The 27,069-nt window shown below is 40.9% G+C and overlaps 1 protein-coding gene and 1 non-coding gene across 2 annotated transcripts in view; both read left to right on the top strand.

The window, feature by feature from the left end:
* LOC140933466 (transportin-3-like) overlaps positions 1–26,254 on the top strand; it is a 28,888-nt gene extending 2,634 nt beyond the window's left edge. The window contains exons 4-31 of the mRNA XM_073383024.1: positions 1,617–1,685; positions 2,388–2,461; positions 3,507–3,570; positions 3,666–3,758; positions 4,458–4,505; positions 4,896–4,991; positions 5,954–6,028; positions 6,687–6,787; positions 7,231–7,306; positions 7,571–7,633; positions 8,520–8,666; positions 9,114–9,221; positions 9,421–9,518; positions 10,456–10,592; positions 11,015–11,145; positions 11,632–11,692; positions 12,374–12,468; positions 12,990–13,060; positions 13,876–13,936; positions 19,650–19,720; positions 19,923–19,992; positions 21,348–21,464; positions 22,330–22,424; positions 22,818–22,971; positions 23,976–24,051; positions 24,426–24,517; positions 25,015–25,127; positions 25,657–26,254. Coding sequence (XP_073239125.1) covers positions 1,617–1,685; positions 2,388–2,461; positions 3,507–3,570; positions 3,666–3,758; positions 4,458–4,505; positions 4,896–4,991; positions 5,954–6,028; positions 6,687–6,787; positions 7,231–7,306; positions 7,571–7,633; positions 8,520–8,666; positions 9,114–9,221; positions 9,421–9,518; positions 10,456–10,592; positions 11,015–11,145; positions 11,632–11,692; positions 12,374–12,468; positions 12,990–13,060; positions 13,876–13,936; positions 19,650–19,720; positions 19,923–19,992; positions 21,348–21,464; positions 22,330–22,424; positions 22,818–22,971; positions 23,976–24,051; positions 24,426–24,517; positions 25,015–25,127; positions 25,657–25,717 — 2,517 coding nt within the window. The 3' untranslated portion in view covers positions 25,718–26,254. The remainder of the gene's footprint in view (positions 1–1,616; positions 1,686–2,387; positions 2,462–3,506; positions 3,571–3,665; positions 3,759–4,457; positions 4,506–4,895; positions 4,992–5,953; positions 6,029–6,686; positions 6,788–7,230; positions 7,307–7,570; positions 7,634–8,519; positions 8,667–9,113; positions 9,222–9,420; positions 9,519–10,455; positions 10,593–11,014; positions 11,146–11,631; positions 11,693–12,373; positions 12,469–12,989; positions 13,061–13,875; positions 13,937–19,649; positions 19,721–19,922; positions 19,993–21,347; positions 21,465–22,329; positions 22,425–22,817; positions 22,972–23,975; positions 24,052–24,425; positions 24,518–25,014; positions 25,128–25,656) is intronic.
* Positions 4,275–4,347, top strand: Trnat-agu (transfer RNA threonine (anticodon AGU)). Its single transcript has one exon. It is a non-coding gene; the product is annotated as a tRNA-Thr (tRNA).
* Positions 26,255–27,069: the final 815 nt, after the last annotated feature.

Genomic DNA, 27,069 nt, shown 5'->3' with positions numbered 1-27,069 from the left:
ATTCTCAGTGTTTCTTCTGGGATGTTTATTGCATCAGTACTCTTGGTGGTTAAGCAGGCTACGGGGGAGAGTGGGCATACAGCTGAAATGTGCAATCTAGATGCCCTAAAGTTCAAGCTCTGCATTAACCACTTGCTGGATGTGTTATGTGGGTTGGCCATGAGTTCAACTACATGTACTCAGCCATGCTTACGCATATAAATTTTACTAGTAATAGCAACAGGGTGTGACTGGTTTGCCTCTGACCGGCTGAACAGGCAAGGTTGCCACAGGGGTGTAGAGCTGGACTTGAATGAATGAAGAGAGAGAGTTGTGGATGAGAGGACAACAGATGTACCCTCTTACAATACATATTAAAATGTGAACAGTAAGCTCGGACGTCAGCATACAATCTAGGGGCCCAGAAGTTTCAACCCCTTCAGTAACCACTTTCTGGATTTGTCCTTGGCGGTCATAAGTTCAATTACAGTGTACTCAGCCATGCTTGTGTTTAATAATATTGATAGCTACCGTAAAATTCCAAAAGTAAGCCCCTCCATGTTTAAGCCCCTCCAAATATAAGCCCCTCAAACCAGTAATGCAAAAAACCCTCTGTTAAATGCCTGTGGCTTGTAATTGGAAAATTGCCCTCAAGTACAAAGTACAATCGACTCCTGATAACTTGAACCCTTGCTTACTCGAACCTCGCACTAACTCGAACCAAAATCGATTTCCCCTAGATTTCGGTCATACATTCACTGTAATTTTACCCTCGGTAACTCGAACCCTCGATAACTCGAACTCCCTCTAATTCGAATCAATTTTCGTTTCCCCTCAGGTCATTTTCTGTATAATTTTACCCTCGATAACTCGAACCATGTTAAAAAGCCCTTAAAAAGCCGGGGAAAAAGCAGTATACGGGCGTCCAAAACATTGGATTTTGGATTTCCTATTGACGTGTTGTAGGAGTATAGTTTACTAGTAGAGGCTGATGTTGATTGTCACAGGCTAACATGAAGCAGCTTTTCTTCTCAAAACAGTCAAACGCATGCTCTATTTGGGCTATGTTTTGTTACGTTACTTTCTGATTTATAATCTTGAAGCATCTTTTAATTTTCACTTGACATTTCTACAATTAAATGAGAGTAAAATGTTCACTGTGCAATAAAAACTGTTTTTTACCTTACTCTCGGCTATTTTCTTTGTACTCCGGATAACTCGAACTCCCGTGAACTCGAACCTTTTACGATTTCCCTTGAAGGTTCAAGTTGCCAGCCCAGTTGATTTTGAAACGCAAATTTCTTTCCGTAGATAAGCCCCTCCGAATATGAGCCCCTCCAAAAATAAGCCCCTCAAAAAGGGCCTTTGAAAAATATAAGCCCCAGGGCTTATTTTCGAAATTTTGTGGTAACTGGTTTACCTCTGACAAGTTGTGTTCATTTTTTTTTTTTTTTCAATATTATTTGCTTTTGTCCTTACATGTATTTTGTGGGCCACAATATACATGTGATGTAAGTATGGAGGTTCTGCAATATCATTTAATTTGAACACCTATGTAGGGCTCTTTTTTGCAATGATTGAGGATGTCAAATTAATAATGCATGTAGTGCTTTATACTCACTTATTCTCTTTTGCAGTCACTAAAGGATTCTCTTCTTGATCATCTGTTCACCCTCCATGGAGCCTCTCATGCAATTGTCACCCAGGTACATGTACACAAGACTTGCCAGCAAAGGCTTTTATTTATGTTTTTGTTATAAGTTGTACATGTAAAAAGAAAAGCAGAGGTACAAAATGGTGCATGTGCACATTATGGTGTACACTTAGTATATATAGTGCTTTCATAAACATATGATAATAATGCAATTGATTACATAGCTACATTTGTACAAATGCAAAAGAACAGGCATGTCAGCCCAGAGGAGTATAATGTAGAAGTATGTGTAAAATTAATTGTAGAAATAGCCTGGTTGTAGTAAGCTCAAGAGTCACTCACTTCCACTCCCCCCCCCACCCCCTCAATCTGAAGCAAGTGACCCCCAAGATGTCTGAGAGGATGGCTAGTGCTTGAAAACTCTTGTCTGGTTAACTCATTCACACCAGAACCGCCCACCCGTGCAGATCCACATCCTCTGTACTGCTTGTGACATCAGTGTCAAAGGCAATAGGCCACTTCCAAATTCCAAAAACCCTCACTTTCAAAATGAGGCCAAGTGGGCAACCTTTCTTGAGAAAATGAGTTTTATTTGCATGAGAATGAAAAATCATCTCCATATCAAAGGCTGAGCACTTAACCTCGTTTCAATACAGTGGCCCGGGGGAACTCGGAAATGGCTTATTGACAACTTTGACACCAAAACATCATCATGGTTTAGTTTTTGCTTATGTTAACTTCTGTTTCTTAACAGCTGTGTCTAACTCTTGCCGATCTTGCTGTTCAAATGCCACAGTGGAAAGAAGTAGTCAATGACCTTTCCCAGAGGTATAATAATTAATTAATTTCTACTATTTTCAGTCAGTTATCTGAGACACAGTGATACAACTTGAAATATTTCTGGCCTAATTAACTTCTTCAAGTTGCAATTCTTTTCCTTAGCCTTTTTATAGTAGCAACCATAAAATATTAATGGTTCCATTGCATTTCTTAAGTGCTTTTTAACATAACAGCAACATTTAGTAATGTTGTTTCAGATACATGTTTGGGTTTGTCCATATCTCATGAAAGGGCCTCTTAAATTTGTTTTAAAACCCAAACATTGCCCTCTGTAGCCTAAAGGTTAAATTTTCTTTCAAAGATACATGTGTACAGGCTATCTATACCTTATCCATGTCCTATGCAGATGGGAAATGAGGCACTTTTTAAAAATGGTCCTGTTAATTTGAAACATTCTGTTAAGAATCAGTGGGTTAAAAATAAATTAAATTAAAAACATGCTCTTTGTTATAATCCCAGTCCAGCCTCCTCCTCAGGCGCTTCGTTTTTTGCATGGCAGAGGCGAGCGCAAAGCCAGTGACTGGTAATGAACTGCAAGGGACCATCCTTCCCGCCTTCCTTTGCGCGAACATTTTCATCAAAAGAAAGACGTCTGGGAACGAGGCAGATCCCAGCCCTTAAAGCAACTTTTCAAAGCCATCTATTAACTCTTTTTCAATGTATTGTACATGTAAATCACACAAGAGGACACAGTGCACAATAATTCCAGGTTTCAGTCTAAATTGTAAGCTATTGGTAGCCAGAAGCATTGCATACCTTTTTCCTTTTAACCCTTTCACTGCCTAATTTAGCCAAAAACAAATTTCGACCAAATTTCCAAATTTCATTTTGTGAAATAGAAATAGCACCATGTGTAAGTACAGGCAGAGAGCTTTCATTTGAATGGTCACATCATAGGATTTTGTCCGCAGAATCAAAAGTTAGAGTCACCTTACAGAACTCCATCAAACACTCTGGCAGTGAAAGGGTTAACATAAATATGAATAAAGTAATAAAAGTATAAAATTAATATTCAGAGTGGTTTCTTTTTCAGGTTTGGTGCAACAGTAGAAAGACTACCAATTCTTCTGGAAATTCTAACAGTTCTTCCTGAAGAGGTATTTTGTCGCTTATTTTGTCTTAGTTTGTGTCAGCAGTTTAACTTAAAGAAAATAAAATTGAAAATAACTCCATGTCTTTTGTGCTTTGTAAGGTGGGGAGTCATCATCTTCGAGTGGGTGCAAACAGAAGGGACGATGTGTGCACTGAACTTCGTGCTTCAGCTACAACAGTTCTTAATCTTCTTGTAAGTTCAATTGTTATTTACATATGTCGAACATACAGTATGTTTTGCAGGTAAAAATCACAGTCTCATATGCAGTTGTGGTGGAGTTTTCTTTTGACCTCTAATTCCTACAAAAAAATGACCAGAACTTTTCTTTGTTCTTTCCTTTTGTATTAAAGAATTAAGAGAACAAAAAGTGATTGATATATGCACCATTTGCCCAACAGGGGAAAGAAATGAAATTAATGCTTACGGTTCTTGCTAAATTTAGTCTGACATGTCTATAATATTTTTGTCTAAATGTATGTATGGAATTTGAACATTGTTGGCATAAAACTAATGTACAGCCAGCTAGTGTATCGAGCTGTCATAGCAGTGTACTCTTGCATTAGCGTATAATATTGATAATTATCGTAGTGAGCAATCATCATGTACATTCCTTTAGTCCTTTAATTTAAGCTTGATAATAACATTAATTATAATATAAACTATACTAATGGATTTATAACAAACCAATTCAACGACCTGCTCCCAGTTGGCTTGTTAGCTTAATTGGTATAGCGCTGCACCAGTATCGCAGAGGTCAAGGGTTCGAATCCCGTACAAGCCTGGATTTGTTCAGGCTTTCTTTTCGCAACTGCAAAAGTTGAGTCTATAACTGCGATGATCTTCTTTCATATAAACTAATATTGTTGATATGGTACATTGTGTATGATACAGGCTGCTTGTGTTGGTCAATTTCAAAATGATGCAAATATCAAAGTAAAGGTCAGTAAAGTGTTTCTTTTATCAACCTCTGGTACATGACTGTGTACAGTGTAATAATAAGCTTTGCAGTGTTATGAGTTTTGAGTTTAAAATGCCACCTTTCTATCATATGCAAGCATCCCTTTCATAGGCTTGAAAAATTTTATCGGACTGTTACTTTTTTACAGGTTTTTCAAGCTGCCAGTGTACTTCTTGTGCTTATGTCCCCTCACAATTATGTATATTTTGTTTTATGGGTTAATTCAATGTACATGCAAGCTTCTCAATTGACCTCAGTTGGGCTATTGCTATTGCTCCAGTTTCCTGAGACTTTACAGCAAAACAAACCGTACCCTATAGAACTGTCCATGTATAGAAAACAAGCAGCACAAGTTGTTTTATTGTTATTAGATGTTTCGCTGTGCTGCCAGTTGGGTGACTCTAAGTGCATTTCCTCCTGCTGAGTTTGCACAGACTGAACTGCTTCAGACTACCTTTAGAACTCTGGTGAGTAATAATCAGTATGCAGTACTGCATGCGAGCAAAACCAAACCACATACAGCTATTTCGAGAAAGGTTGTTGGAAAAAGTGCATGCAACAATCCTGAAAGGTATTGTAGATGGTTTTGAGTTCTCTGTTCTTCAAAGAAATTTGAAAGAGTGGCACAAGAGGCCGTGGACATATGTTTGCGAGTGCTAAAGGAAAGCAACAAAAGTAGGTTTGACAGCTATAGTGTAAGGAACAGTGTGTCGATAATATCCCATGTTACCTTTCGGGATTGTTGCGTGCACATTTTTTTCGACAACCTTTCTCGAAATAGCTTTATACTGATAATAAATGGAGTTTCCAACCATGGTTGTCAAATTCCTCTTTGTATGGAACAAACCTATTGTTTATTTTTTGTGGATTCAGTGCAAGGGGGCAGATTGTTGCACTTACAGTTGAGTTTGAATTTCACTAGTCTCACAAAAGTCACCTTCCATTTTATGAACACAGATGAAGCCCTATTTAAAAACAAGAAAATGGCTAATGCCTACCAATACAGGGAACCCAATGTAGAAGTTAACCCACTGATAGGCAGTTCAGCTCACATTTTGATTTTCTTTCTTTTTTCTCCTTCTCTTTCACTTTCTTTGAAAAAAATCCCATACAGTAGCAGTACCTTTTTTTTTTCAGTAAATGTTTACGTACACTTTACAATATAAACTTGTACATCCTTCTTTCTTTGTTCTTTTGACATTTCTAAACACATCAATTATTATAGCCTGTGTACAGGCACCCCTCCTCTCAAGAAAGGGCAGCTATACACAGGCTAACCAATGCAACATATCAAAAACTCCTGGGAGGGGTTAAAACACCCCCCCCCTCCCCACTTGTACCATGGTGGGGTATGATTTAGGGTGTATGTCCAAGGGTTAAAGGCCAATAAAGTAATGAACAATCATTTTTGAATTACTATTTGTTTCAGCATGAAGCTGACTCCAGTGATATGTTACATGAGGTAGCTGCAGATTTTGTCTGCAATGCTCTTTTTACTTCGGAGGTAAGTGTGTGTGCATGTGTCTTAATGGTCCCCAATTACAACAAAGAAATAAACTTTGTTTGAAGTTGGTTTGAATTTTTTCATACTAATATTAATTTCTTGTAATTCCTTATCACAAGACTTGGTTATGTATGAGTCTAAGACCAATAACAAAAGAAATTTCAACTGCCTTCCTCCCTCAAAAGAGAAATATCCAATGTACATGTATAGCTGTACAGTCCATTTCATTATTTAATCGTTGGCAAGTACAATAATGTGCACTGCATAAAGGGATTGTTGTTAAGGTAAAGGATATTAATTCCATCCTTTTTTAGGAAAATGCTTTAGTCGTTGCTTAAAGTTTTTATAATGGAAGTGCTTTTAGCTGCTCTTAATAGCACTTAAGTGATTTCAGACAAATTATGTTATGTACACACATAACATAACAGGTTTGAAAACCTCTACTGGCAGGAGGCAACCAATTGCCTATTTTGCAAGGGTGACTCAGAATTTTGAGTCAGGAAAACTGAAAGACAAATCCAGCTAGTGACCAGAGTGTTACATGAACCTGGGACATCCAAGACTGAATCAAAGCAAATTACAAGTCCAACGAGCTCTATTCTGCAGGAAGCTGCTCCTTTGCTTATGTGTTTTAATTTTTTTTTTCTTTTTTGCTCAGAACCTTGACAAGCAGCAACCACTAGCTGAAGGTCTGTTTAAATATGTTATGATGCTGCCGCCAGCTTATGAGAAAGCTGTCAACAGTGAGGACTTTGATAGGTAACTGGTTTATTGGCCCCTTGTTTAATTTAATAATATATTAGAGGTTCCGACAAGTAAGGTGATAAAACTGAAACAGAACACAACATGAAGTCTTTTTTATTCCCAGATTTTGCAGAGAAGCGATGTCGCTAACAGTGCCGGATCCAGACCTTGAGATAATGGGGGCGGGGGAGGGGTGGAAGGGGCTGGTCATCCAGGGCCTCAGTTTGCTCTAGTAATAAGGGGGGTGGGGCCGCCCCCCCCCCCCCCCTCCAGTCCCCTCCCCTGGATCTGCCACTGGCTAATGTCTCTGAGCTGAACTAGCTAATGTTGGTGGGCATTTTTGCAAAATGAAAACATTTCCTTCTATGTTTTCTGAGGCTCCAAGAACCCTTAAATGATAAGTTATGTTTTTTTGGAATTTGTAATAATTTTTGGTTTCACTTCTTTTCTGTTGACAGAGCTCTTAACCTGTGTAGAATTTTCACTGAAATGGGAGAATCCTATTTACATGTGATGGTAGAATCACCTGGAAAGGTAAATGATCCTTTGTTGTTTCTTCATCTTGTCATTATTAATTCACATGTTATTCACTTTGCTTTATCTTGATCATATAGAGAAATGGAATTGTCTAGTTTGTTTCTAGCATGTATTCATGCATTTACTTAATGCACAATAGTCATGATTAGCATTCACATTTAGTTTGTTCAGAGAATTGTTGATTCTTTTTGGAAAAGGTGGACAAGAGATGTTTTTCTTTAGTCATTGATCTTATGATTAAAACTCTTCTTTGCACTATAGGGCCTGGGAGACTTGAGAACACTCACCATCCTTCTTACTTGTGTCAAACACCATCAGTATGAGGTAATGATAATTAGTACAATAAATCGAAAAAGGTTCAAGTTATCAGGAGTTCAAAGCAAATAATTACAGATTGTGCAAGACCCATAGGGTTGCAGTACATGATACATTGCACGAAAAAATGGAGATGAGATCTGTTGATCGAGTGAAGCAATAAAGGCAAAGCATTGTTATATTGAGGTGACATTTATGAAGTGCAACTGGAAATAAGGAAATACAAAAATGGATGTGGAGGGAATGCAAGTATCATGCACACTTCACTTCAAAGACAGCAAGAAATAAAGATTGATATTTTGAACAAGGAAATAAGCAACAAAGCTTGATTAATATACAGTAATGGACACTGAATTTGAACTGGAGTGACAAAAAAAAGGAAAGACAAAGAACTGACATGATTGTTTTGAAATAAATTCAATGTTTTGGACTTCAGTACATTGTTTTTTTTTTTCCAACTTGCCATGCGCTTAAAGCATTGTTTGAGTTATCGAGGGTAAAATTATATTGAAATGATCTCAAGGGAAACAAAAATTACTTCGAGTTAAGGTTTGTAGGGTTGAGATATCGAGGGTTGACTTACTGAGGGTAAAATTACAGTGAATGTATGAAGGAAATCCAAGGGAAATCGACTTTGGTTTGAGCTAGCGCAAAGTTCGAGTTAGAGAGGATTTGAGTTATTGGGAGTCAACTGCATTATCATTTTAAAAATTTGTTTTTCAAGAAATGAGCCATATCAGGATCCTCAACTCCATGGAAGGCTACTGACCCCCCTCTCTCCCCCTCACCCTGCACCATATCTTGAAAAACAAGTCAGTTTAACTTCATATTTTACCTTTTAAAACTTTGCCATTACTTCAAAGACTTGTAAATGTTATGACCTGTTGTTTTTTAGGTTGCAGAGGTAACCTTCAATTTCTGGTATCGCTTGTCAGAAGCTCTTTTCAAGGCACGGAATGACGCCAAGACAGCTATTTTTAGAGAGTACTTTCAGACTCTTATTGAAGCTCTCTGTGTCCACTGTCGACTGGAGAGTGATGCTGTAAGTTCAAGCTTGTATACATTTGTACTTATCTCTAGCAGGGTACGCAGATGTCCAAGATTACTTGGACAAAGATTTTGTAAGTTTGTTTCAAAGTCATATGCTCTGTAGCATACTTTTAACTCAAGTAGTATAAAAACAAACAAAAAGGCAAACAACTTTCTAGCGATAAAAAATTTTTTTAAAAGCTTTGTCATTGGGGTGAGAAAACATAATATGCTGAAATGTTCAAAGTTTATTTCCCCAAAATGTATTCTGTCCTCTATGAAAGTTGGCATTCCTGGCTAGACTGCCTGTTTTTTACTGTAATGTAAATGTACATGTTTTAAAAATATAAATTTTGTGCCAGGCAAAAACTGATTATGGCAAACTTATAACAAAAAGGATGAACTATTATTTAGAACCTTTTCTACTTAAATTTCTGTTATCACCTGAATCTCTCTACAGCAAGGTATCCCAGACGACAGTGATGAGTTTGGAGAGTTTCGTCTCAGAGTTGCAGACCTCATCAATGATTGTGTGTTTATAATAGGATCAACCAACTGTTTCAGCCAGGTTTGAAATGTTTTTTTTTTTTTTTTTTTTTATGACAATTACTTACATAGTTCCTATCCAAGTTCCTATGATAAACTTTTTTAAATATAGTTGTTTCCTACAGTGTATTTTACTTAAAGTATTGTAATATGAACCATTATTTTAATGTTAATTGTGAATGGTTAAGTTTAATTCTGTTAAAAATAACTTTTCTTACTAGATGTACAATAGCCTCGCCCAGCAAGGAGACAAAATACCTTGGGAAATAACGGAGGCCATCTTGTTTGTGATGTCAACAGTGGCCAGAAATGTTTCAGAGTAAGTACCTGAATACTTCTGAAAATGTTTTGTGAAGTATCAGGGGCGGATCCAGGATTTTTTTTAGGAGGGGTGCACTCGTCTCTTGCTCTACTTCAACACCAATAAACCACATAGTTTTTTTTTGCAGAATACCAGTTGTATTAGAAAACCACAGGTCATCTCGGGGGGGGGGGGGGGGGTGCGCACCCCCTGCACCCTCCCCCTAGATCCGCCCCTGAGTATTCTTTGTGAAAGCCTGGATGCCAGACAGGAGAAGGGATGAAGAAATCTATTGTTTTGACAGCGATACATGTAACAACAACCACAGCAAAACAATTTGTACTGAAGGTTACTTACATTCACATGTCATGCTGTTCTCAACGGCCTTCTTTTTTTTTTTGGTCTCTTTACACATCTATACTATCCTTGTTCAAACTTCATGTCCTATGTGAAATTCTGGAAGGCCTTCTGGCTGGCTGGAGTACTAGTGTTATACTGGCCTATAAAGACAGACTTATTCGGCCCCTAAGAGAACACTTTGCAGTTGTTTAAAATTGTACGCAAATTATACACGCAGAGCGATTTTCGTATGACCTTGAAAAATGGTTTCGGTTAGTGTTCGTTATTTGTTTTATTAATGGGTGACAAAATCAGAAAATGGACTCTTCGTTTTCCCACCAAAGAAAATCCTGTTATGGAGAAAACATTGTTCGATTGGCCAATCGTATTGCAGGATGACGTCAAAGCGAGCGTTCGCTTAACCAACCAAAAGCCACGCGCGTTTGTATCCGTTCTAAAAACCAATCAAATCGCTCTATTTCTGTTCTTTTGTTGTTTCTGTTTTGTTCGTGCGTTTTAGTTTTAAGGTCTTACGAAACTTGCGCTATTTAACTGACGTTCCTTACAAATTCATTTACTAACTTGGACTAACGACCTGGCAATTTTGCTTTCGTAGCCAGTCTGAGGTGGTTGGTCATTTCTTGCCAATGGTGTTAAATCTCCCATCAACCTGTCATGTTGCTGTCAGACATAGCAGCATTAAACTTGTTGGTGAACTGGCCGAATGGATACATGAACACCCACAATACCTTGGTATGTAAAGCTTCTGTTACGTATTACAGCCTCGTATACTATTTTTCTAATCAGTATAAAATAGTCAGGTGCGCGTTCTAGACCACGAGCAGTCTCTCTTTTTTCTTAGGAACGAAACGCGCGAGACACGAAAATGGCCACGCGCGTGACTGAAGGCGCGAGACGGGAGAGGCTGCCACCCCCATTTCTTGCCTTTTTCGACGCTCTCGCGTGTGCACTCCCGTCACTATTAAAATCTGAAGAAAAGAGAGACTACTTGTAGAGTATGCACGGTCGATTTACAATACATGTGGGACGGTTTTTTAAACCATTATTCTGTACACTTTACACTCTGGCCAAAACAAAACACTTTTAATTGTGAAACAGGTTTTAAATGCAGCCTGGCCCTTCCCTTAATTCATGATCTGTGTTCTACTTTGCAGATCCTGTTCTTCGCTTTCTGTTATCCAATATTCAAGATCCCAAAATATCTTCAATCACAGCCTTAGCCATATCGAGCATCTGTATGTCCTGTTACTCACAGATGACAAAGTATTTTGATGTATTAGCGCAGGTAAAGAACATCTTTAAAAAAACGTATCTTTTATTCGTTGCTAGTTCAAGCAAAACAACAAGTAAATGTACGTTGTTTTTTATTTTCCCGGCCCTTCAGAATTAGTTTTGCCCTTGTTGCTTTAACTCTAACACGCTTTTGTACCTTGAAAAAGAAAGAAAGTGGAGATAGCAGAGAAGGAAAAAAAAAAGATGATGATGAAAACAAAACAAAACAACCACCGTGAATGTCGATTGCTCTATTTTCCTTGACCTCATGACTTGACTCGAAAGTCACGTTGTTTAAACCCCAGTCTACTTTCGTTCCCACTATCCTATCATTTTTTCCCCTTCTTCTGTCTGTATGAAATATTTTTGTTACAATAAATTGAAGAGTATTCTGAGTGCAAAGCTTGATGACCTTTTAACAAACTACGTCGTGTTATTACACGACATTTCTTTTTTTTTCAAACTGGCCTGATGTTCAATTCTCTTAAATGTTCTTCAGGTGGTGGTTGCAGCAGATTCTCTGTCCATCTCGCATGAATCGTACATTGGATTTCTCAAAGGTAACTGTCTCTCAAAAAGTGTTAGAGAACAATCAATTAGTGTTGAGTGCTTCGGTCATCGTCTTAACTCGACTAGGTCACACAAATTCAGGGGTTAATTTAATAAAACTAAAATAAAGTGTAATTTACAAGTGTAGCTATTGTTTTAGGGTCCGAAAGCAATGGCGACACTTGTAAATTACAATTGTATTTTAAGTAAATTGACCCTAAGTTGTTGCAGCTGTTGTCGGCTGGTCCTAGAATATGAAACTGAAATGTCAAAGTCGTAATAGACGTCATTTTAGACATACATACATACATACTTTATTGCATAGACAGTTATCTCTGTTAATAAAGTGTCAAAGAAAATGACTCAAAAATCACAGGGAGAATACCTGTATTTTAGAGAGTTGTCTGTTTTAAAGGGTGTGTGGGAGGTGCTTAGCCTGCGGACACAGACGTACCTGCGGTCGTCGGAGAGAAGCGACGACCAGAAATACGTCTGTGTCCGCAGGCTAGCAGAAGTATGACAGAACTCTAAACGTCCGTTTTAGGGACATGTCGGTCTTATATGTCAATTAAAGATTTAAAGATTAAAGATAGAGGTATCTGTTACCAAGGAGGTGACCGTAAACAGGTAAAGAAATTTTAATTGTAATTGAAGGCTTGTGTACTAATTTTCCTCGTTGTCATTTGCCTCAGGCGTTTGTAAAGTACTTGAGGCAGTTGAATCGACAGAGAAGCTCTCAGAAGGTTTACAGAATATATGTGGGATACACATAGCGTCACTTAAACAGGTAAATTGAGACAAATTTGCACATGACAGGTGTTCGAGCCTCCAGACAGCCTGCATAGGAAATCATATTCTTAGCCCCAAGGTAGTGCCTTTTTCTTTGTTCCCTGTAACGGTGAGTTTAGGTGGATTTCTACTGTCGCGTAATGTTAACCTGCGTAGCTGCATACGTTTTTCGCGGCGTAAATGAAATAGAGGCAATGTATGAAGCGTCCCGCATGAACGTAAAATTTGAGCCAGGTTCAACTTTCACGTTTACGCTCGACCTTTCATACATTGCCTCTATTTATATTTACGCGCGTTCGCACGTAAAAATAACCCAACAGTGGAAATCTTTTCGGCCTTAGAGGGAAAAATAAAATATATCAGCAAAAATTGTGTGTTTTTAAATCAGCAGAAAGGGAGCGAGGTCGCTTAGACTCTGAGGATTACGGGATGTGTATCGTAAATCTTATGCTTGGAATTCAAATGCTTTCTTTTCATTTCAATAACGTTGTTATTGATACAAAGTCTTTTCCCTTGAAGATTTTAACGGCCCCTGGTAACTCCTACCCAGACCCCACGCTGTGGCTTGACAGACTTGCAGCAACATTCAGGTAAGAATGGAAATTATAGTTAGTGCTTAGCGGTAGAGCACTTGCACTAGTAACCAAAAAGTCATAAGTTCGACTCTTTTCTGAGCCGCGTGTGCCACTAACTGAAAAATTATCTTTCTCATGTTTTAAAGGCTCAAAATTCACCATCACATCTCTATCATTCCGCATGAGGACATATCGACATTCTTTTCCTAGCAGTGTGCAGGATGTTTGTGGCGTAAGCTCCCACGAGTCTCATGTAGCTTAGTGGTAGAGCATCTGGACTGGTAACCTAAAGGTTTTAGATTCAACTGCTATCGGGAGTACTCGTATTTTATCGTCCGAGCCGGGAAACCGTCTTTCTCATTCTTTAATAGCCTGCGAGCAAGCTCCCCGGGGCGCTCTGGCGGCGCAGCGGGAAAAGGAAGGAGAGCTTGCAACAACGTCTCTGGAATTTGAATTCTACCTCCAATTCCCCTGTGGCTCCCCGTCGACTGAGCTGTAAGATTTCCGCCAATCAGCTCGCAGCGGAAACGAACGCGAATGTGAACAAACATTGAAAAACACGTGCTAAGGGTAATGACATCATTACTAATGTCATCTCCGCCAATGAGCATTTCTTCTTCTTTTTCCCGCCCCGCCGCCAGAGCGCCCGTCCCTTAATTGAATAACGGTTCCAGTCCCCAAAGAAGCAAGTTCCTAAACAGTGAAAGCGTCAGCAAAACAGTTTAAAACGTGCTTTAAATTTGACATAAAATAAACCCATTCTCACTGTGGAATGTTATTGAAAATTAACAGTCTTTGAATTATCTAGTTACTGGTTCAATTTGTTGCAGATATTTAAATCCTAAAGTAGACAATGGTAAAGTTCATCCAGCCGTTGTGGTCGTAGAGGAGGTAAGTTCCCAAAACAAAACAAAGTATTATTATTTCTACTATAAGAACTTTCCCAAGTGTCTAAAGAAAAGAGACGTTAAGATTCTAAGACGACGACGACTACGAACAGGAGGTTTTCTCAAGGCAAAGAAATAAGGTGCTTGCTCATTGACATAGCAGTTCCATCTGAAAGTAACACCTCAGCAAAATTCACAGAGAAGTTGTCCAAGTACAAAGATTTGGAGATTGAAGTCAATAGGATGTGGGATATGAAAACGGAAACAATACCAGTGGTCGTTGGAACCCTAGGTCTAATTAAGAATGGACTAGACAAGGTCACTAGTAGAGTCCCTGGTAACATTAACACCAATGAAATCCAGAAAATCAAAAAGCTTGGAACAGCCCACATTCTAAGGAAAATATTGTCGCTGAAGTAACTTCTTCTCCTATAGCGCCCCAGGTCCACTGCTTGGACCTGGCTACAATCGATGGAAAGCAGGAAAACGTGATGAGAACATATTAATGTTAATTAAACTCATCGCTAATGATGAGCTTGGGAACTGGTGCCTTAAAGGTTAGTGGGGGGCCAAATGCAATAAGCAGAGAGGAGGTATCCATGGCAACCCAGGAAGCGGGAACCACCCCAGGAGCAGCCACTAACCGGCACCGTCACACTGAATAAATTCAGTGGAGATACTTACCTAAGAGAATACTTACCTGAGAAAATGCTTACCAAACCACCAGGCAGGGAGGGAGGAGAGGGAGCAAGAATCCGCAATGATTCGCAAGAAGGCAAACATTGATCCGCTACTATCAGCAAGAATCCGCACTGATTTGCAAGAAGGCTAAAAAATGATCCGCTACAATCAGCAAGCAAAGCTACAATGCAAAGCAACACTAGCGAAAGGGCACACAAGGAGCCCTGCAATTCCCCGCGGGCCGCCCCGTAGGTCACATACTGAAGTGGGAGAAGACTGCTGGCCAACTCGCTCGAGTTTAACTTTGCCTAAATTATATTTAGCCACATTTAAACTCATCGCTAATGATGAGCTTGGGAACTGGTGCCTTAAAGGTTAGTGGGGGGCCAAATGCAATAAGCAGAGAGGAGGTATCCATGGCAACCCAGGAAGCGGGAACCACCCAAAGAAACCCGTCTCCAGGTGCTTGGAGAACGGAGGGACCCGTCAACAGGGTGACTTGGTACCTCCGATCACCCAAACAAATCCCCAAGCACCAAAACAACTCCCACAGCTGCGCAAATTACGAAGGCACTAACCTACAATTTTGTAGCTGATCCGCAAGCTGAAATAGGCAAAAAATCCTGAACCAGGACAGATGGCTGCCAAGCAAGCTACCCCGGGAAGCAGTGAGGATTGTGCAGTGACGGGATTCTGCATGGAACTGTGGAACGCGCTGAAGCTAGTTTTTGTGAGAATGCAGCTAGCGAGTCAGCTAGTGATGTCATTGTAAGCAGGCTGCACCGCTGCAATTTTGCTTCTGTAATAAATCTTTCTTTCTTTTGGTTGGGTATCCAAGGTTGCCTAGCAACAATGTGGCGACTACGCTCCAAAAATCTAGCTGATCCGCCAGCTGAAATAGGCAAAAGGTCCTGAACCAGGACAGATAGCTGCCAAGAAAGCTACCCCGGGAAGCAGTGAGGACTGTGCCGTGAAGGGATTCTGCATGGAACTGTGGAACATGAAGCTAGTTTTTGCGAGAGTGCAGCTAACGAGTCAGCCAGTGTCCTAATACAAGGCTGATAAGCGTTGTTGGGCCAATGGCCCATTGATTCAGAATCCCACTGCGAGCAGCGACAGAGGCAGCTCCAATAGGAAAGCTAGGGGAGAAGGAATTGCCCGGTATCTGAGCTGAAGTTATGATCTGCCTAAGCCAATCTGTAAGAATAGTGCGAGTGAGAGGCTGCCATTCGCAAACAAAAACAAGGGGCCAGACGAATACCCCCTAGAAGCAGGGAATATCATCATAGCGTGCACTGCATAGATAGGATGCTTGTCAAGGCCAATGTGAATGAAAAGAGCCTTTCCGGGACGGGTCTGTCTTGGAGCCCTTGATTCGTATGCGCAAGGACGATGCGGCCGATGAAGAATCCACTGCAAAGTCCGGGACACTCAAGTGGAGGGATGACGAGTAGCTGGATAGGTTAGGTACCATGAACTCAGACGCACGCAGGAAGCCTAAGTACCCCAGAAACGAGCTGCCCAGAACATCTGATGATCTGGAGGGCCAAGATCTAAAGACTGCGAGGTAACTAGCATCAATTAATCTCATCCCTTATAAGCAGCTGCATGGACGAAGGAGTACCCTGACAGCGCTTGATGCCATGAATGTCCCTTTGCAGGCGGAGACAATCTGCAAGTAGATGCGAGCACCCTTGATCCATGTGGAGAGCTCTAAAGCCTGATACATTAACCTTAATCAACAAATGCTGGAGAGTCCTGGCCAGAAACACAACAATTAGACAAGGCGTCCATTCGTCCATTAAGCATGGAGACCTTGATGGGTGCAAGTTGCCAAGCTGTCAGCAGAAGGAAATGAATTTCGCTTGGGCTGACGCATAGGAATGCCGAATCAAGGGAGCCAAGCCACGAGTACGAAAGGAGTAGCACTGCTGTTCTAAATCAGGGAAGTCAAGTCGGTAAGCAGGACGAGAACTCCGCATCGAAGCTGGACAAGGCTGAGCATTTGGAGCCAGCTGCCTGGATTCCTGCCAACGACAATGAGAGCCAGCATCAGCACTCTGATTCATAACACCTTGCACATGTTGGGAGAAGCTATGACGTACCACTGCGAGCAGCAAAATGCGAAGCAACCGCATTAAGCAGGGAACTTTAGAAGTCCTAGCATTCGAGATGTGGACGACAGCATCGTGGTCAGAGCGAAAGAGTACATGCTTTCAGTTCCAGTGGTGGCACCAAAAAATGTGGGAAGCAGTTTCTGGCAGGAACAGCTCCTTATAAGCAATAGATTGCTGCTGCTGAGCAGGAACCCGGGACCCAGAAGCCCTTTAGGAACATTCAATAGCCCAGTGATCCAGCTTCATCCAAAGGAACTGCCACATCAGCTTTAGGGAGCAAGCCTGGAAGGAGCCAAAAACCAACCCCATTCCACTGTGACAAGAACTGATGCTACCAAAGCAAGTCCAGATGACACTCTCTGTTGAGGCTAATCAGGTGATCCTTCTTGTGGAAGCAGCACAAAAGGTCGATCATGCAATGTAGGAAGGCTCTTCCTGGCCACACCACATTGGCAGCATAATGTAGATGGCCAAAGAGGGACTCCAGTTTGCGTCTGTTGCACCACCTATGCGGAAGCCATGAGCTTATCAGGCCCTGCAAGGCCGATAGTTTGTCTGCTGGCAAGCGGGCAGCTTGATTGATAAAATCAAATTCAATTCCCAATACTACAAGCACCGTTGCAGGGCCCTCACAGTTCTCAAATGGAGAGCTAGGCCTGGCCATTTGCAAACTGCTAGCGCGGTACTCAAGTTGTGCACACAGTGTGGGGAGGGGAAGACAGCGGTCACGAAGTCATTCAGAGCAAAGCAAGACACAAAGCGCCCTTTGCGAAAGAGAATTGATAATTTAGTCATGTAATGTCGCCCGGAACACTCGAGGATCGTAAGCAGAGTCATTTGGCTTTGGTCATAACTCTTTCTTTCTATTGATTTGCTATCCGCACTTGCTTAGCAACAGTCATGACAGCGTCCCAATTGAGCTCAGCAGCGTGATGGCATTGTCAGCAGGCTGCACCGCTGCAATTTTGCTTCTGTCATAAATCTTTCTTTCTTTTGGTTTGGTATCCAAGATTGCCTAGCAACGATGTGGCGACTACGTTCCAACTGACTGATTTTTTTGCCCGTTTTGGCCGTCAAGAAATAATTTGGGCTAGAAACATTGACTGCAGAAGTACTTTCCAGAATACATTGAAGCAATTTGGGCCAGTAGCTTCAAAATAAGAGCAAAAATCGAGATACAACAGCATTTTTCAGTGCATCTCACTTCGCAGACGAGTTTGTGTATGTCGCGCGATATGGTTCTCCAGAGTGTTTTGTTCAGTTTGGCTTTTTACCGTCGAAACCCTTTTTTTTTTTTTTTGAAATCTAGTTTGGAATTCAATTCACACCGTGGCCCACCCAAGTGTATTGGTGTCCAGGTTTCCTCGCCGATAGATCAAAGTTTCTGCTCTGTACTGCGGCAAAGGAACAATAATTTGCAAGCGAATTGTACTGTTGTGGTGGTTGCAGTTGTTGTTGTTGTTTTTTTTTTTCATATCGCCGCCGACATAATGCTAAATATGCTTCCTAATACACTTTTAAATAACACCAAACAAATTGTAAAACAGCAGAAAAATGAGAGAAAGAACAAAGCAAGGACCTTCACGATGATGTTGGCAGTGGGTCGCCCAACCAGTTCCTAGCCTCGCCCGACAGGGCTTAACTTGAAGGGAAGCTACTAAAACATCGAGTTTCGCGAGGGTTATTGCGAGATACGCATTTATTATCTAAATAATGATGCAATGCAATTGAGTTAAAAAGCAAGGGGTAGAACGCTTGGACATGAAAAGCTTACCAGTCTCAAATTTGTTGCGGCTGCATGCTTGCTAGAGGCCCGATCGTACCCTAACCACACGCGGCCGGTGAACGAAAAATGACGTCAACACGAGACAGTACACTAAAAGGCCTCCAGCCAACCGCCAATATCGTCCATACGCCGTTTTGGATTTTTAGACGCTCGGGGGGAAGGAGCAACGGGCGATACCGGCGGCGAAAAAGTTGACACAAAGAAGGGACAACAAAGTTTGGCCTACCTTGCAATTGGTTAACCGATCCGATGCTGGTAGCAGAAATTGGTGGGAAACCAAGACTAGACGCAGCCAGATCCAAAGCTTGAGAATGCAAACGAACGTAGTGGGAACGCCCCCAGCCACGCTTGAGGCTACGGGACGCTTATTGTAGATGTAGTTTGTTCGGCTGAGAGCGCTGATTTAACGGCAGCGACCACGGAGGCGCGGCCAAAAAGGCAAAGGACGGCACGTCCGGAACGCTAGTCAGATGCGATGGGCTCCCAAACATCGTTCGCAGAAGAAGGAGGAACTTCTGGGATGGCACCCGTTGTCAAAGTGGGCAGTCGTGAATCCAGCGGCAAAAACCGGCCGCAAGGCTGTTGTTTGTGTTACGTAGAGACATGCGGCGAGTAGAAAACGGTGTGTAACGGCGAAGACGGCAAGAATCCACAATGATTCGCAAGTAAGCAAACATTGATCCGCTACGATCAGCAAGAGTCCGCAATGATTCGCAAGTAGGCAAAAATTGATCCGCTACTATCAGCAAGAATCCGCAATGATTCGCAAGAAGGCTAAAAATGATCCGCTACGATCAGCAAGCAACGGCGAAGACGGCAAGAATCCGCAATGATTCGCAAGAAGGCAAACATTGATCCGCTACTATCAGCAAGAATCCGCACTGATTTGCAAGAAGGCTAAAAAATGATCCGCTACAATCAGCAAGCAAAGCTACAATGCAAAGCAACACTGGCGAAAGGGCACACAAGGAGCCCTGCAATTCCCCGCGGGCCGCCCCGTAGGTCACATACTGAAGTGGGAGAAGACTGCTGGCCAACTCGCTCGAGTTTAACTTTGCCTAAATTATATTTAGCCACATTATTAATATCAATATTAATAATAATAATAATAATAATAATACTCGATGTTTTAGGTTTGGCCTATACTCTCAAGTATTTGTGATAAATATCGCGCTGACATAAAGATCATTGAGAGATGCTGCAGGTATGAAAACTTAGTGTTCCATTTACTTCCATTTCTAAATTTCCTCATAACACCTCCTTAATTTTATTGTTACCCAGCCTCCCAGCCAGACGTTCTTTTGCCTCATCACGCGTTCCTTCCCCATGAAGGAATGCTTAACAAAGCTCTAAGAACGTGCGTTTGAGGCTAATTGTAATCCCCTTTTCCCTCTTATGACATGCAGATGCATTCGATTCGCTGTCCGCTGCCTTGGTAAAGCTGCTATAAACCTGCTCTCTCCATTGGTTTCACAGGTAAGGTGTTGTTCTTAGAAATCATACAACTCTGTGTCTTCAAAAAGTGAGGGCATATCAGTGTCCCAATTTCTGCAAGCTGAAAAGCAATTTAGGCTTCAAAGCTGTGGAACGAGAGAAAGTTGCTAGCGAGCTGTCTTAAGTTTGTAAAATATATTACCAGTACGCTGCTAATCAAGATTTTCTAAACTTTTTCGAAAGGTAGCTAAAATAGGAAAATAGCTAAAACTAGTGATAATGTCGGCGCCATTTGTCAAGATAATTTTGCACAGACGCGAAGAAGGTTATTATTATGAGAAACAGAGGTACGATATTTACTTTAACGAATTCATTTGTGAATCCTCGCCCAAGTTTCTAGTTAATAGTAAATCAAGTCCCTCTAAATCAAGCCAGCAGCGCCTCAGTCGTCTGACAGCGTTGGACTGTTACTCTGCCCAATTTTCAAGTGCCGCTTTTTTCATAATGAGACCTTGTAACACCCCCTGAAATGAACGGAGCCTGCAAGCAAGCTCTCCATTTGGGGGAGTCGCGAGAAGGCACGCGAAAGGAGACGCGAGTGCCACACACTCGCGCGTTCTCTCGCGGTTAATTGGAGAGCTTGCCAGCAGGCTAAAATGAGCCTGTCCTGTAAGGATACCCCGCAGCAATCGTCGCAGTTGCAGTAGAACTTGATTCCACTTGGTGCAACGTTTGCTGGTTCAAAGAGATCGCATAAGAAGGCACGTTCTTATCAAAGAGTGTTGCACCAGGGACATTTTTGTACAGGTTTTGTCGAAACAGGATTGCATGTTGCAACAGAGTTCTTACAGGCGAATCGTTGCTGACGTCATTGTTTACATTTTTTTCTCTTTAGCATACGATCGAGTTAACCCATTGAAGGCGCCACTGTATGTACAAATTAAATTCAGGGGATGAAAGAGTTGAATAATTCGTGCAACTTGTACAATTTTCAGCTCTCTGCATGCAATAACAAAGGAAATAGCAGCCATCGAAAACTGCGAAATTGCTGGGTGGCAAAAACGCTAATGAGCCCATACATTCTTTGTAAAGTTTCGAGTTTTTTTAAAGATAATTTCTCCGAAACTATTCGATATATCGGACTCAAATTTTCAAAGATAACTGAAATTGTTATGTTCTTTCGACATTAAGACAGTTTATTTTAATAGCGTGATCAGAGAATGAAAGGCATATGCTAATGAGGCAAAAAATGTAAATAAAGGTTTGCCTATTCAGTCAGTGAGCAATTGGTTAAATCAACCATGTCTTTGCGAAGGACGAGATCCCTCAAGATGTGTCAGCCGTTACTACCAGACATCGAAGAGTAAGATTAACTCTTCCTTTTATTCTCGAACTAGATGGTCAGTATTTACGGTACCAATCCCCACTCGTGCTTTCTGTACCTGGGCAGTATATTGGTAGATGAGTATGGTGAGGAGGTCGGATGTATCTCTGGACTTGTTGATATGACTGTGGTATGTTTATTTCCGTGGTATAACCGATTAGCAATATATAAAAGATCTGTAGGCTGAGTAGTCTAAACACGAGATGGTTGTGGTTGCAAAACGCTAGCTACTCGCAGAAACTGTTTCCAGTCGATAGCGTCAGGGGCACCCAACGGCAATTTTCGGGAAAATATCTGTTCGGAAGACGATTTGAGATCTAGAATTTTCGGAGCATTTGTTGTAAAATTTCTTGCTTGCCTGCCTCTCCTAGGATTTTCGAACATCTACAAAATGGTATAATTACCCATTTTTAACGGAGTTTGACCTTAAAAAAGGCCACCTAGAATTTTCAGGAGCCTTTTCCTGGCTGAAATTTTCGAGAAGGTAAGTTTTTATCACTATAATTTTCGGATCACTAGACTTTCAGCTAGGAAATCCGAACAGATGGAAAGTTTTTAGGGGATAAAAATATGCCGATATCTACCGTTTAAATACTAAAATACGTTCAACAATGCTATGTTAAGTGGTTTTGAACTATATCCTCGTTGGGTGCCCCTGTAGCGTGACTGGTTCTATTGTGTCTTTTCTGACCCTGACCCCACCATCCCTTTGTGTCCTTAAACTGGAGTCTTTGCTTAATACTCTCTCTTTCCACCATACCGGACAGCAGTTGCTACTCCTGATCGCGCCCGTCTTTGTCCCTTGATTTCGCTATGGCATCGCTCTTCAGTCAGTTGATTGAGGTGTTGTCAAATTTTCCTCGCAACAATAAGTTGTCCCGTGAACTTCTTTGCCCTCTGAGAGAAAACTCAAAATGGTGAACATTCTGAAAATAGCTTTATGATCGTGTTCATCTAATCTCCTTCATCCTTGGTTCCCACTGAATTTCTTTCAGGCTTTTTGTGTACCAGCATTTCAGTTGTTAAGTCAAGAGAAAGGAATGATTGAACATCCAGACACCATAGATGATTTGTTTAGACTTTGCAGCAGGTAAGATAAGCTCGTGTGTTAGTTATGCGTGCCAGGTTTTCGAGCATCAGGGAAATCTCCTTTCTTTCTTGTTCTCGTCAATTATGGTTAAATTCTTTACCCGGCCGTTAGTTTTGGTTGTTCTACCGACATTATTTTCATTGACGATTGAAGCATCTTTATCATCATCATTAGCAGCAGCAGCATCATTATCATCATCATCATCATCGTCGTCGTCGTCGTCATCATTTCCATTATAATCGTCATCATCATCATTATCATCATCATCATCATCATCATCATCATCATCATCATCATCATCATCATTATTATTGTTATTGTCATCGGTAGCGAATTTTTAAAATGCCTTTCCGTTAATTGATATTGGTTTTTGCATCTTGCTTTTCCCTTCAGATGTCTTCAGAAGTTTCCTGTTTCATTTCTCAAGTGTGATATTGCCATCCCTTCAATTCACTGCGCTGTTGTGGCGAGTATAATCGAACACAGAGACGCAAACTTATCTGTAATGAAGTTCCTCAAATGTCTTGTCAGCTGTGCAACGGAGAAGGTTAGACTGAAATATTGTACTTCTTTCTCTGGCGTTTTTGTGCCGTACAACACTCTGGTCTTGGTAATAGGGGTATACATTAAAAACCCGCTACTAGGAACCTCATTTTTAAGAACCTGTTAGGCTACCTGTTAGGGTCAAGTCAACATTCAGAATCCTCTTTGGACACATAGGTGTCTTATCACCCCAACTGCAATGTGTCTTCTCAGCTCGTTTACTTTTTTTGCTGTTCTGTGTAGTTTTTTGCCTCATTTATGTTAATTAATTCTCTTTTTTTGTAAACGTGTTTTAAGTCGGCAAATAAAATGGTTGGTTGTTGTTGTTTTACATAAGGAACTAGTAGTAATTGCAAATTAGGGGAGTGCGTCCGACAGTGACTACACCGAACTATTCACCTGCATTTTGTGTAATTGAGGCTAAGCCACCGAGGCAAAACATAGATACTAGTCCCTGGCCGAGAAAAAGTCCCTGAAAAATCTGCGGGGCGGATAAGAGGGCGTCCGTTATTGAGAAAAGTTTCATGACAGACGGAGATTAGGAATGCATCCTTCGGACACAATAAGTTGAATATATCACTAAATACTCTTGGCTTCCATGTAATCTTTTTCTTCAGAAAATAAGAACCTATCTAAGAACCTACATAGCTTAATTTCTGCTTATTACCATTTATGTAAGAACTTGTTGAGGGTAACTTGGGAAAATACAGGTTCTTAGTCGCGTGTTTTTACTGTGCAGCTGATAGTTTGTATCGCATATTCAGTAGTTTGCAATGCATTCAGTCGTCTTCTCGTCTAGCCTCCCTCGCTGACGTTCTGAAGGCTTAGGAAGGGTTACGAAGCCCTAAGAGGGTCTGCGTGGGAGCCTGGCTGGATTAGCTTGAAAGGCCTCTGAGCGAATGAGACCACAACACACTTGCAGCCAGAAGTGATTCCATTTCCTCAGTGCTGACACACCCGTCGCTCAGAGCTTGGAACTCACGGAATTTTGTTTACTCTTTTCTTTAGTCACGAAATGATTTTCAAGAGAGGGTTTCATTAGTCCAGCAGATACTCGCTGTACATGGTCAGAACATTATAAATGGTAAGAGGCTACTCTGTCTTCGTTTACCTGTCCAAAATCATGATGGCTTTAAGCCTGATCATCCAGCTCGAAGGACCATTTGTATAAAGGAGTTTTGAAGCTGTATTTTTTCTTCGTTATATGGTCTTCCTAAATTTTTGCGTGTACAATCCTTTTCAGTCTTTTCAGGCTGAATTTGTTTTCTGTAGCTTTCAGTCAACACGTTCTAGTAACAAGGTCTCTGTCTTCTTACGTTGCTTTTACTGTTAAACAAGTTGAAGTAACGCAATACGTAAAGCTACGTAGTGTGTCACACTAACAATTCGTGAACTTCCCTTTTTTTCTTGCTCCCATTATTGAAATATTTAAAGTGACGTCTGAATTTCTGTTTTAAGGTCTGATTCAGGCTTGCGCAGGAGCATTACCATCCTACATGGTGTTAGACGTAGCTGAAGTGCTGTGGGAATTCATCACCTTCTGTAGAGAGGTAAACTTGTAATTACGACATTCCATTAATCTTTGGTCCCAAACTCCTTTAATGTGGAGTTTTATGTTAACAGTGGTCTTGCGATCGTTTGAATTATCGTCAGTCAATGATATTCATCGAATGTTGGTTTCCGTATTGCAACGTGCTACAGACCTTTTTTCAAAGATGTTTCAGTTGTTGGGGATTTTCTTACACCCCGAATTCTTTTTCAAAGAACCTGATATATTAGTTCACATACTAACTGGAACGAAACACATGAGAAAGCTGGTTAATTAAACTAGGTTTCCTCGCTAAAGCTGACTCCTTATTCTGTAGACTAACAGTTGAGAAGATTTGAAACATTATAGCTTACATAAATCCTATCTAAATGTCGGTTGTTTTAATTTTTCCTTGAATAATTTAATACAACTGTCAAAGCTGAAATCATGTCTCCTAAGCTCTCTTAGGTGTCAGTAACACTGAACTTTTTTTGTTATTATTTTTTTTTTGCTACACAGGAGACATCCAAATGGGTTGAACTGTCTTTGCAGTCAATTCAAACCCAGATTGTACCAGGCAGTGTTATAGCCACACCTCAGCAGCTCCAAGAGTTTCATCAAGCCATTATTAGGTGGGTAGCTTCATGAGCCGGGATCTGCTCTGCCTATAAGCCTATTATTGACGGACTATAGTACATGGAAGTTATAACGGATTCTAATCATAACGTTGAAGAAATAAAGATAGGAATGCTATGTACGGAAGAGGTTTAGGGTGCCGAATTTGAACTCTTTTCCCGCGGGATCAAATCCCGCTCTAGTCATCATTATCAATGGTGATGATAATAACAGCGAGAGATGATTGAATGCGCGAACGAAAACGCTTCCTCCTTTCCATGGAGGGTGTGTTGTTTCCGTCTTTTTTTTCTTTTTTGTGGAGAGAAATGCTTTGTCTTAGTTTGTGATATATACTCGAAGTGATATTTTAGGTTTTGGTTTAAAAGAATGTTTTTTCTTCTTTTCGCAAGTAAAAGTGAAACGTTGTGTTCCTGTGTAAAGACAGCAGCATTGAAACTTCTTACATGTTCTTCCGCTAAGGACGGTCTGGGTAATTTGGGTTCCAAATTTCCGCATTATTTCCAGTTTGTATGTTGTTCTTTTCAGATCTTCCAACCAAGATGCTGTTTGGAAAGCATCGAAGCGCTTTTCTCGACTGTTTAGGTGAAACTAGACTCAAGTGGAACGACACAAAACAAGCGACGTATAAATACGAATAAGTCATCGGTAACGTCACAGTGCTCCCAGCCAATGAGAAACCACCCCCGCCCAGTTCAGTGGCAAGTGAAGCAATTTGAAAACAAGAATGAACCGAGACACGCGTGTATCACGAGGGCACCAGTGTATCTCGTGGACACGGGTGTATCACGAGGACACAAGTGTATCAAGAGGACACGAGTGTATCACGAGGCCTGTGCAAGAATTGAAAGAAAGACCAAGTTAATTAATAACTTCAAATGCTCAATGTTATTTTGGGCTTATTGCTTTGTAGTAGCAGAGACATTTTATTCGGCAAGAAATAGCTTTGTATTTCCAAGCGGATAACAGATAAGAAGTGTCGATAACTTTCAAAGATATATTAAGCTTTTTACCTAGCTTAAGGCATCTTTTACTTTCTAAACAAAGTTTGTTCTTTCTGTTTCGTTTTAGATAACGGTAATTTCTTAAATTTATAACTCTTTTTAGTAAACTGTAATTTAATGATTGTTATGCTGTTCTTGTATTGTTTATTGGGGTTTCTTTGGTATGATAAAGCCCGTCCTAAGTTTGGTATCTTGGTATCTAAGGTGAACAGAAAGGACAGCAGTCACATGCCTATTCTACATTCCACCTTAATGTGCAAACACAGTGGAATCAGGTCGAGGACAATTTCACACAAAACACTGTATTTCGTCTAAGGTGAACACCAATGTATTTGTGACCTCAATATTGCCGAACCAAGCCTGGAATGGCGCCTTTGCTCAAGGGAATGCGGCAAAGGTTTATTACCCCTGAACCGTATTGGAATATTTACCGTCGAAATATTTGCGGACCAGTGCATTTTGGCCAATCAGAAGCAGGGAAATCAAATGCTCGTGGAACCGGTTCGGTAAGAGAAAGTGCCCAGGGGCTTTCGCATTCGTGTAGACTTCGTAAACTTTTGCCTGAAGTATCCCGTCCCGATTAGCTGCTTCGTGGTCCAAATTTTTTGAAAAAGAAGCCATCAGCCATGAACTCTCGTGGATAGCTGTATCGGTCTTACTATCCCTCTTTAGCGTGGTTTCCTCGAGCCCTGGCTTAAAAGACAGAGAGAGCGGGGGTAGCTGCTCCTCTTTTTATCCAAAAGCCAACTCTATTGTGATCTGAGGTACCAATTTGGTGGTTAACAATGTCGCTTTTGGCAAAAAGTGCTTGATTTTCTGGCCATGTTTCAACTCTTACCCCAACCCTTCTAGAATTACCTAGGTCATAGTGACTTTTTTCACCCGAGCGCTCGCTTAACCAACCAAAAGCCACGCGCGTTTGTCAGATCCGTTCGAT

The sequence above is a fragment of the Porites lutea genome, chromosome 4 (genome assembly GCF_958299795.1).
Source record: "Porites lutea chromosome 4, jaPorLute2.1, whole genome shotgun sequence".
NCBI lineage: Eukaryota > Metazoa > Cnidaria > Anthozoa > Scleractinia > Poritidae > Porites > Porites lutea.
Note: the sequence above shows the minus strand (reverse complement) of the source record. Positions and strands in the feature narration are given on the sequence as shown.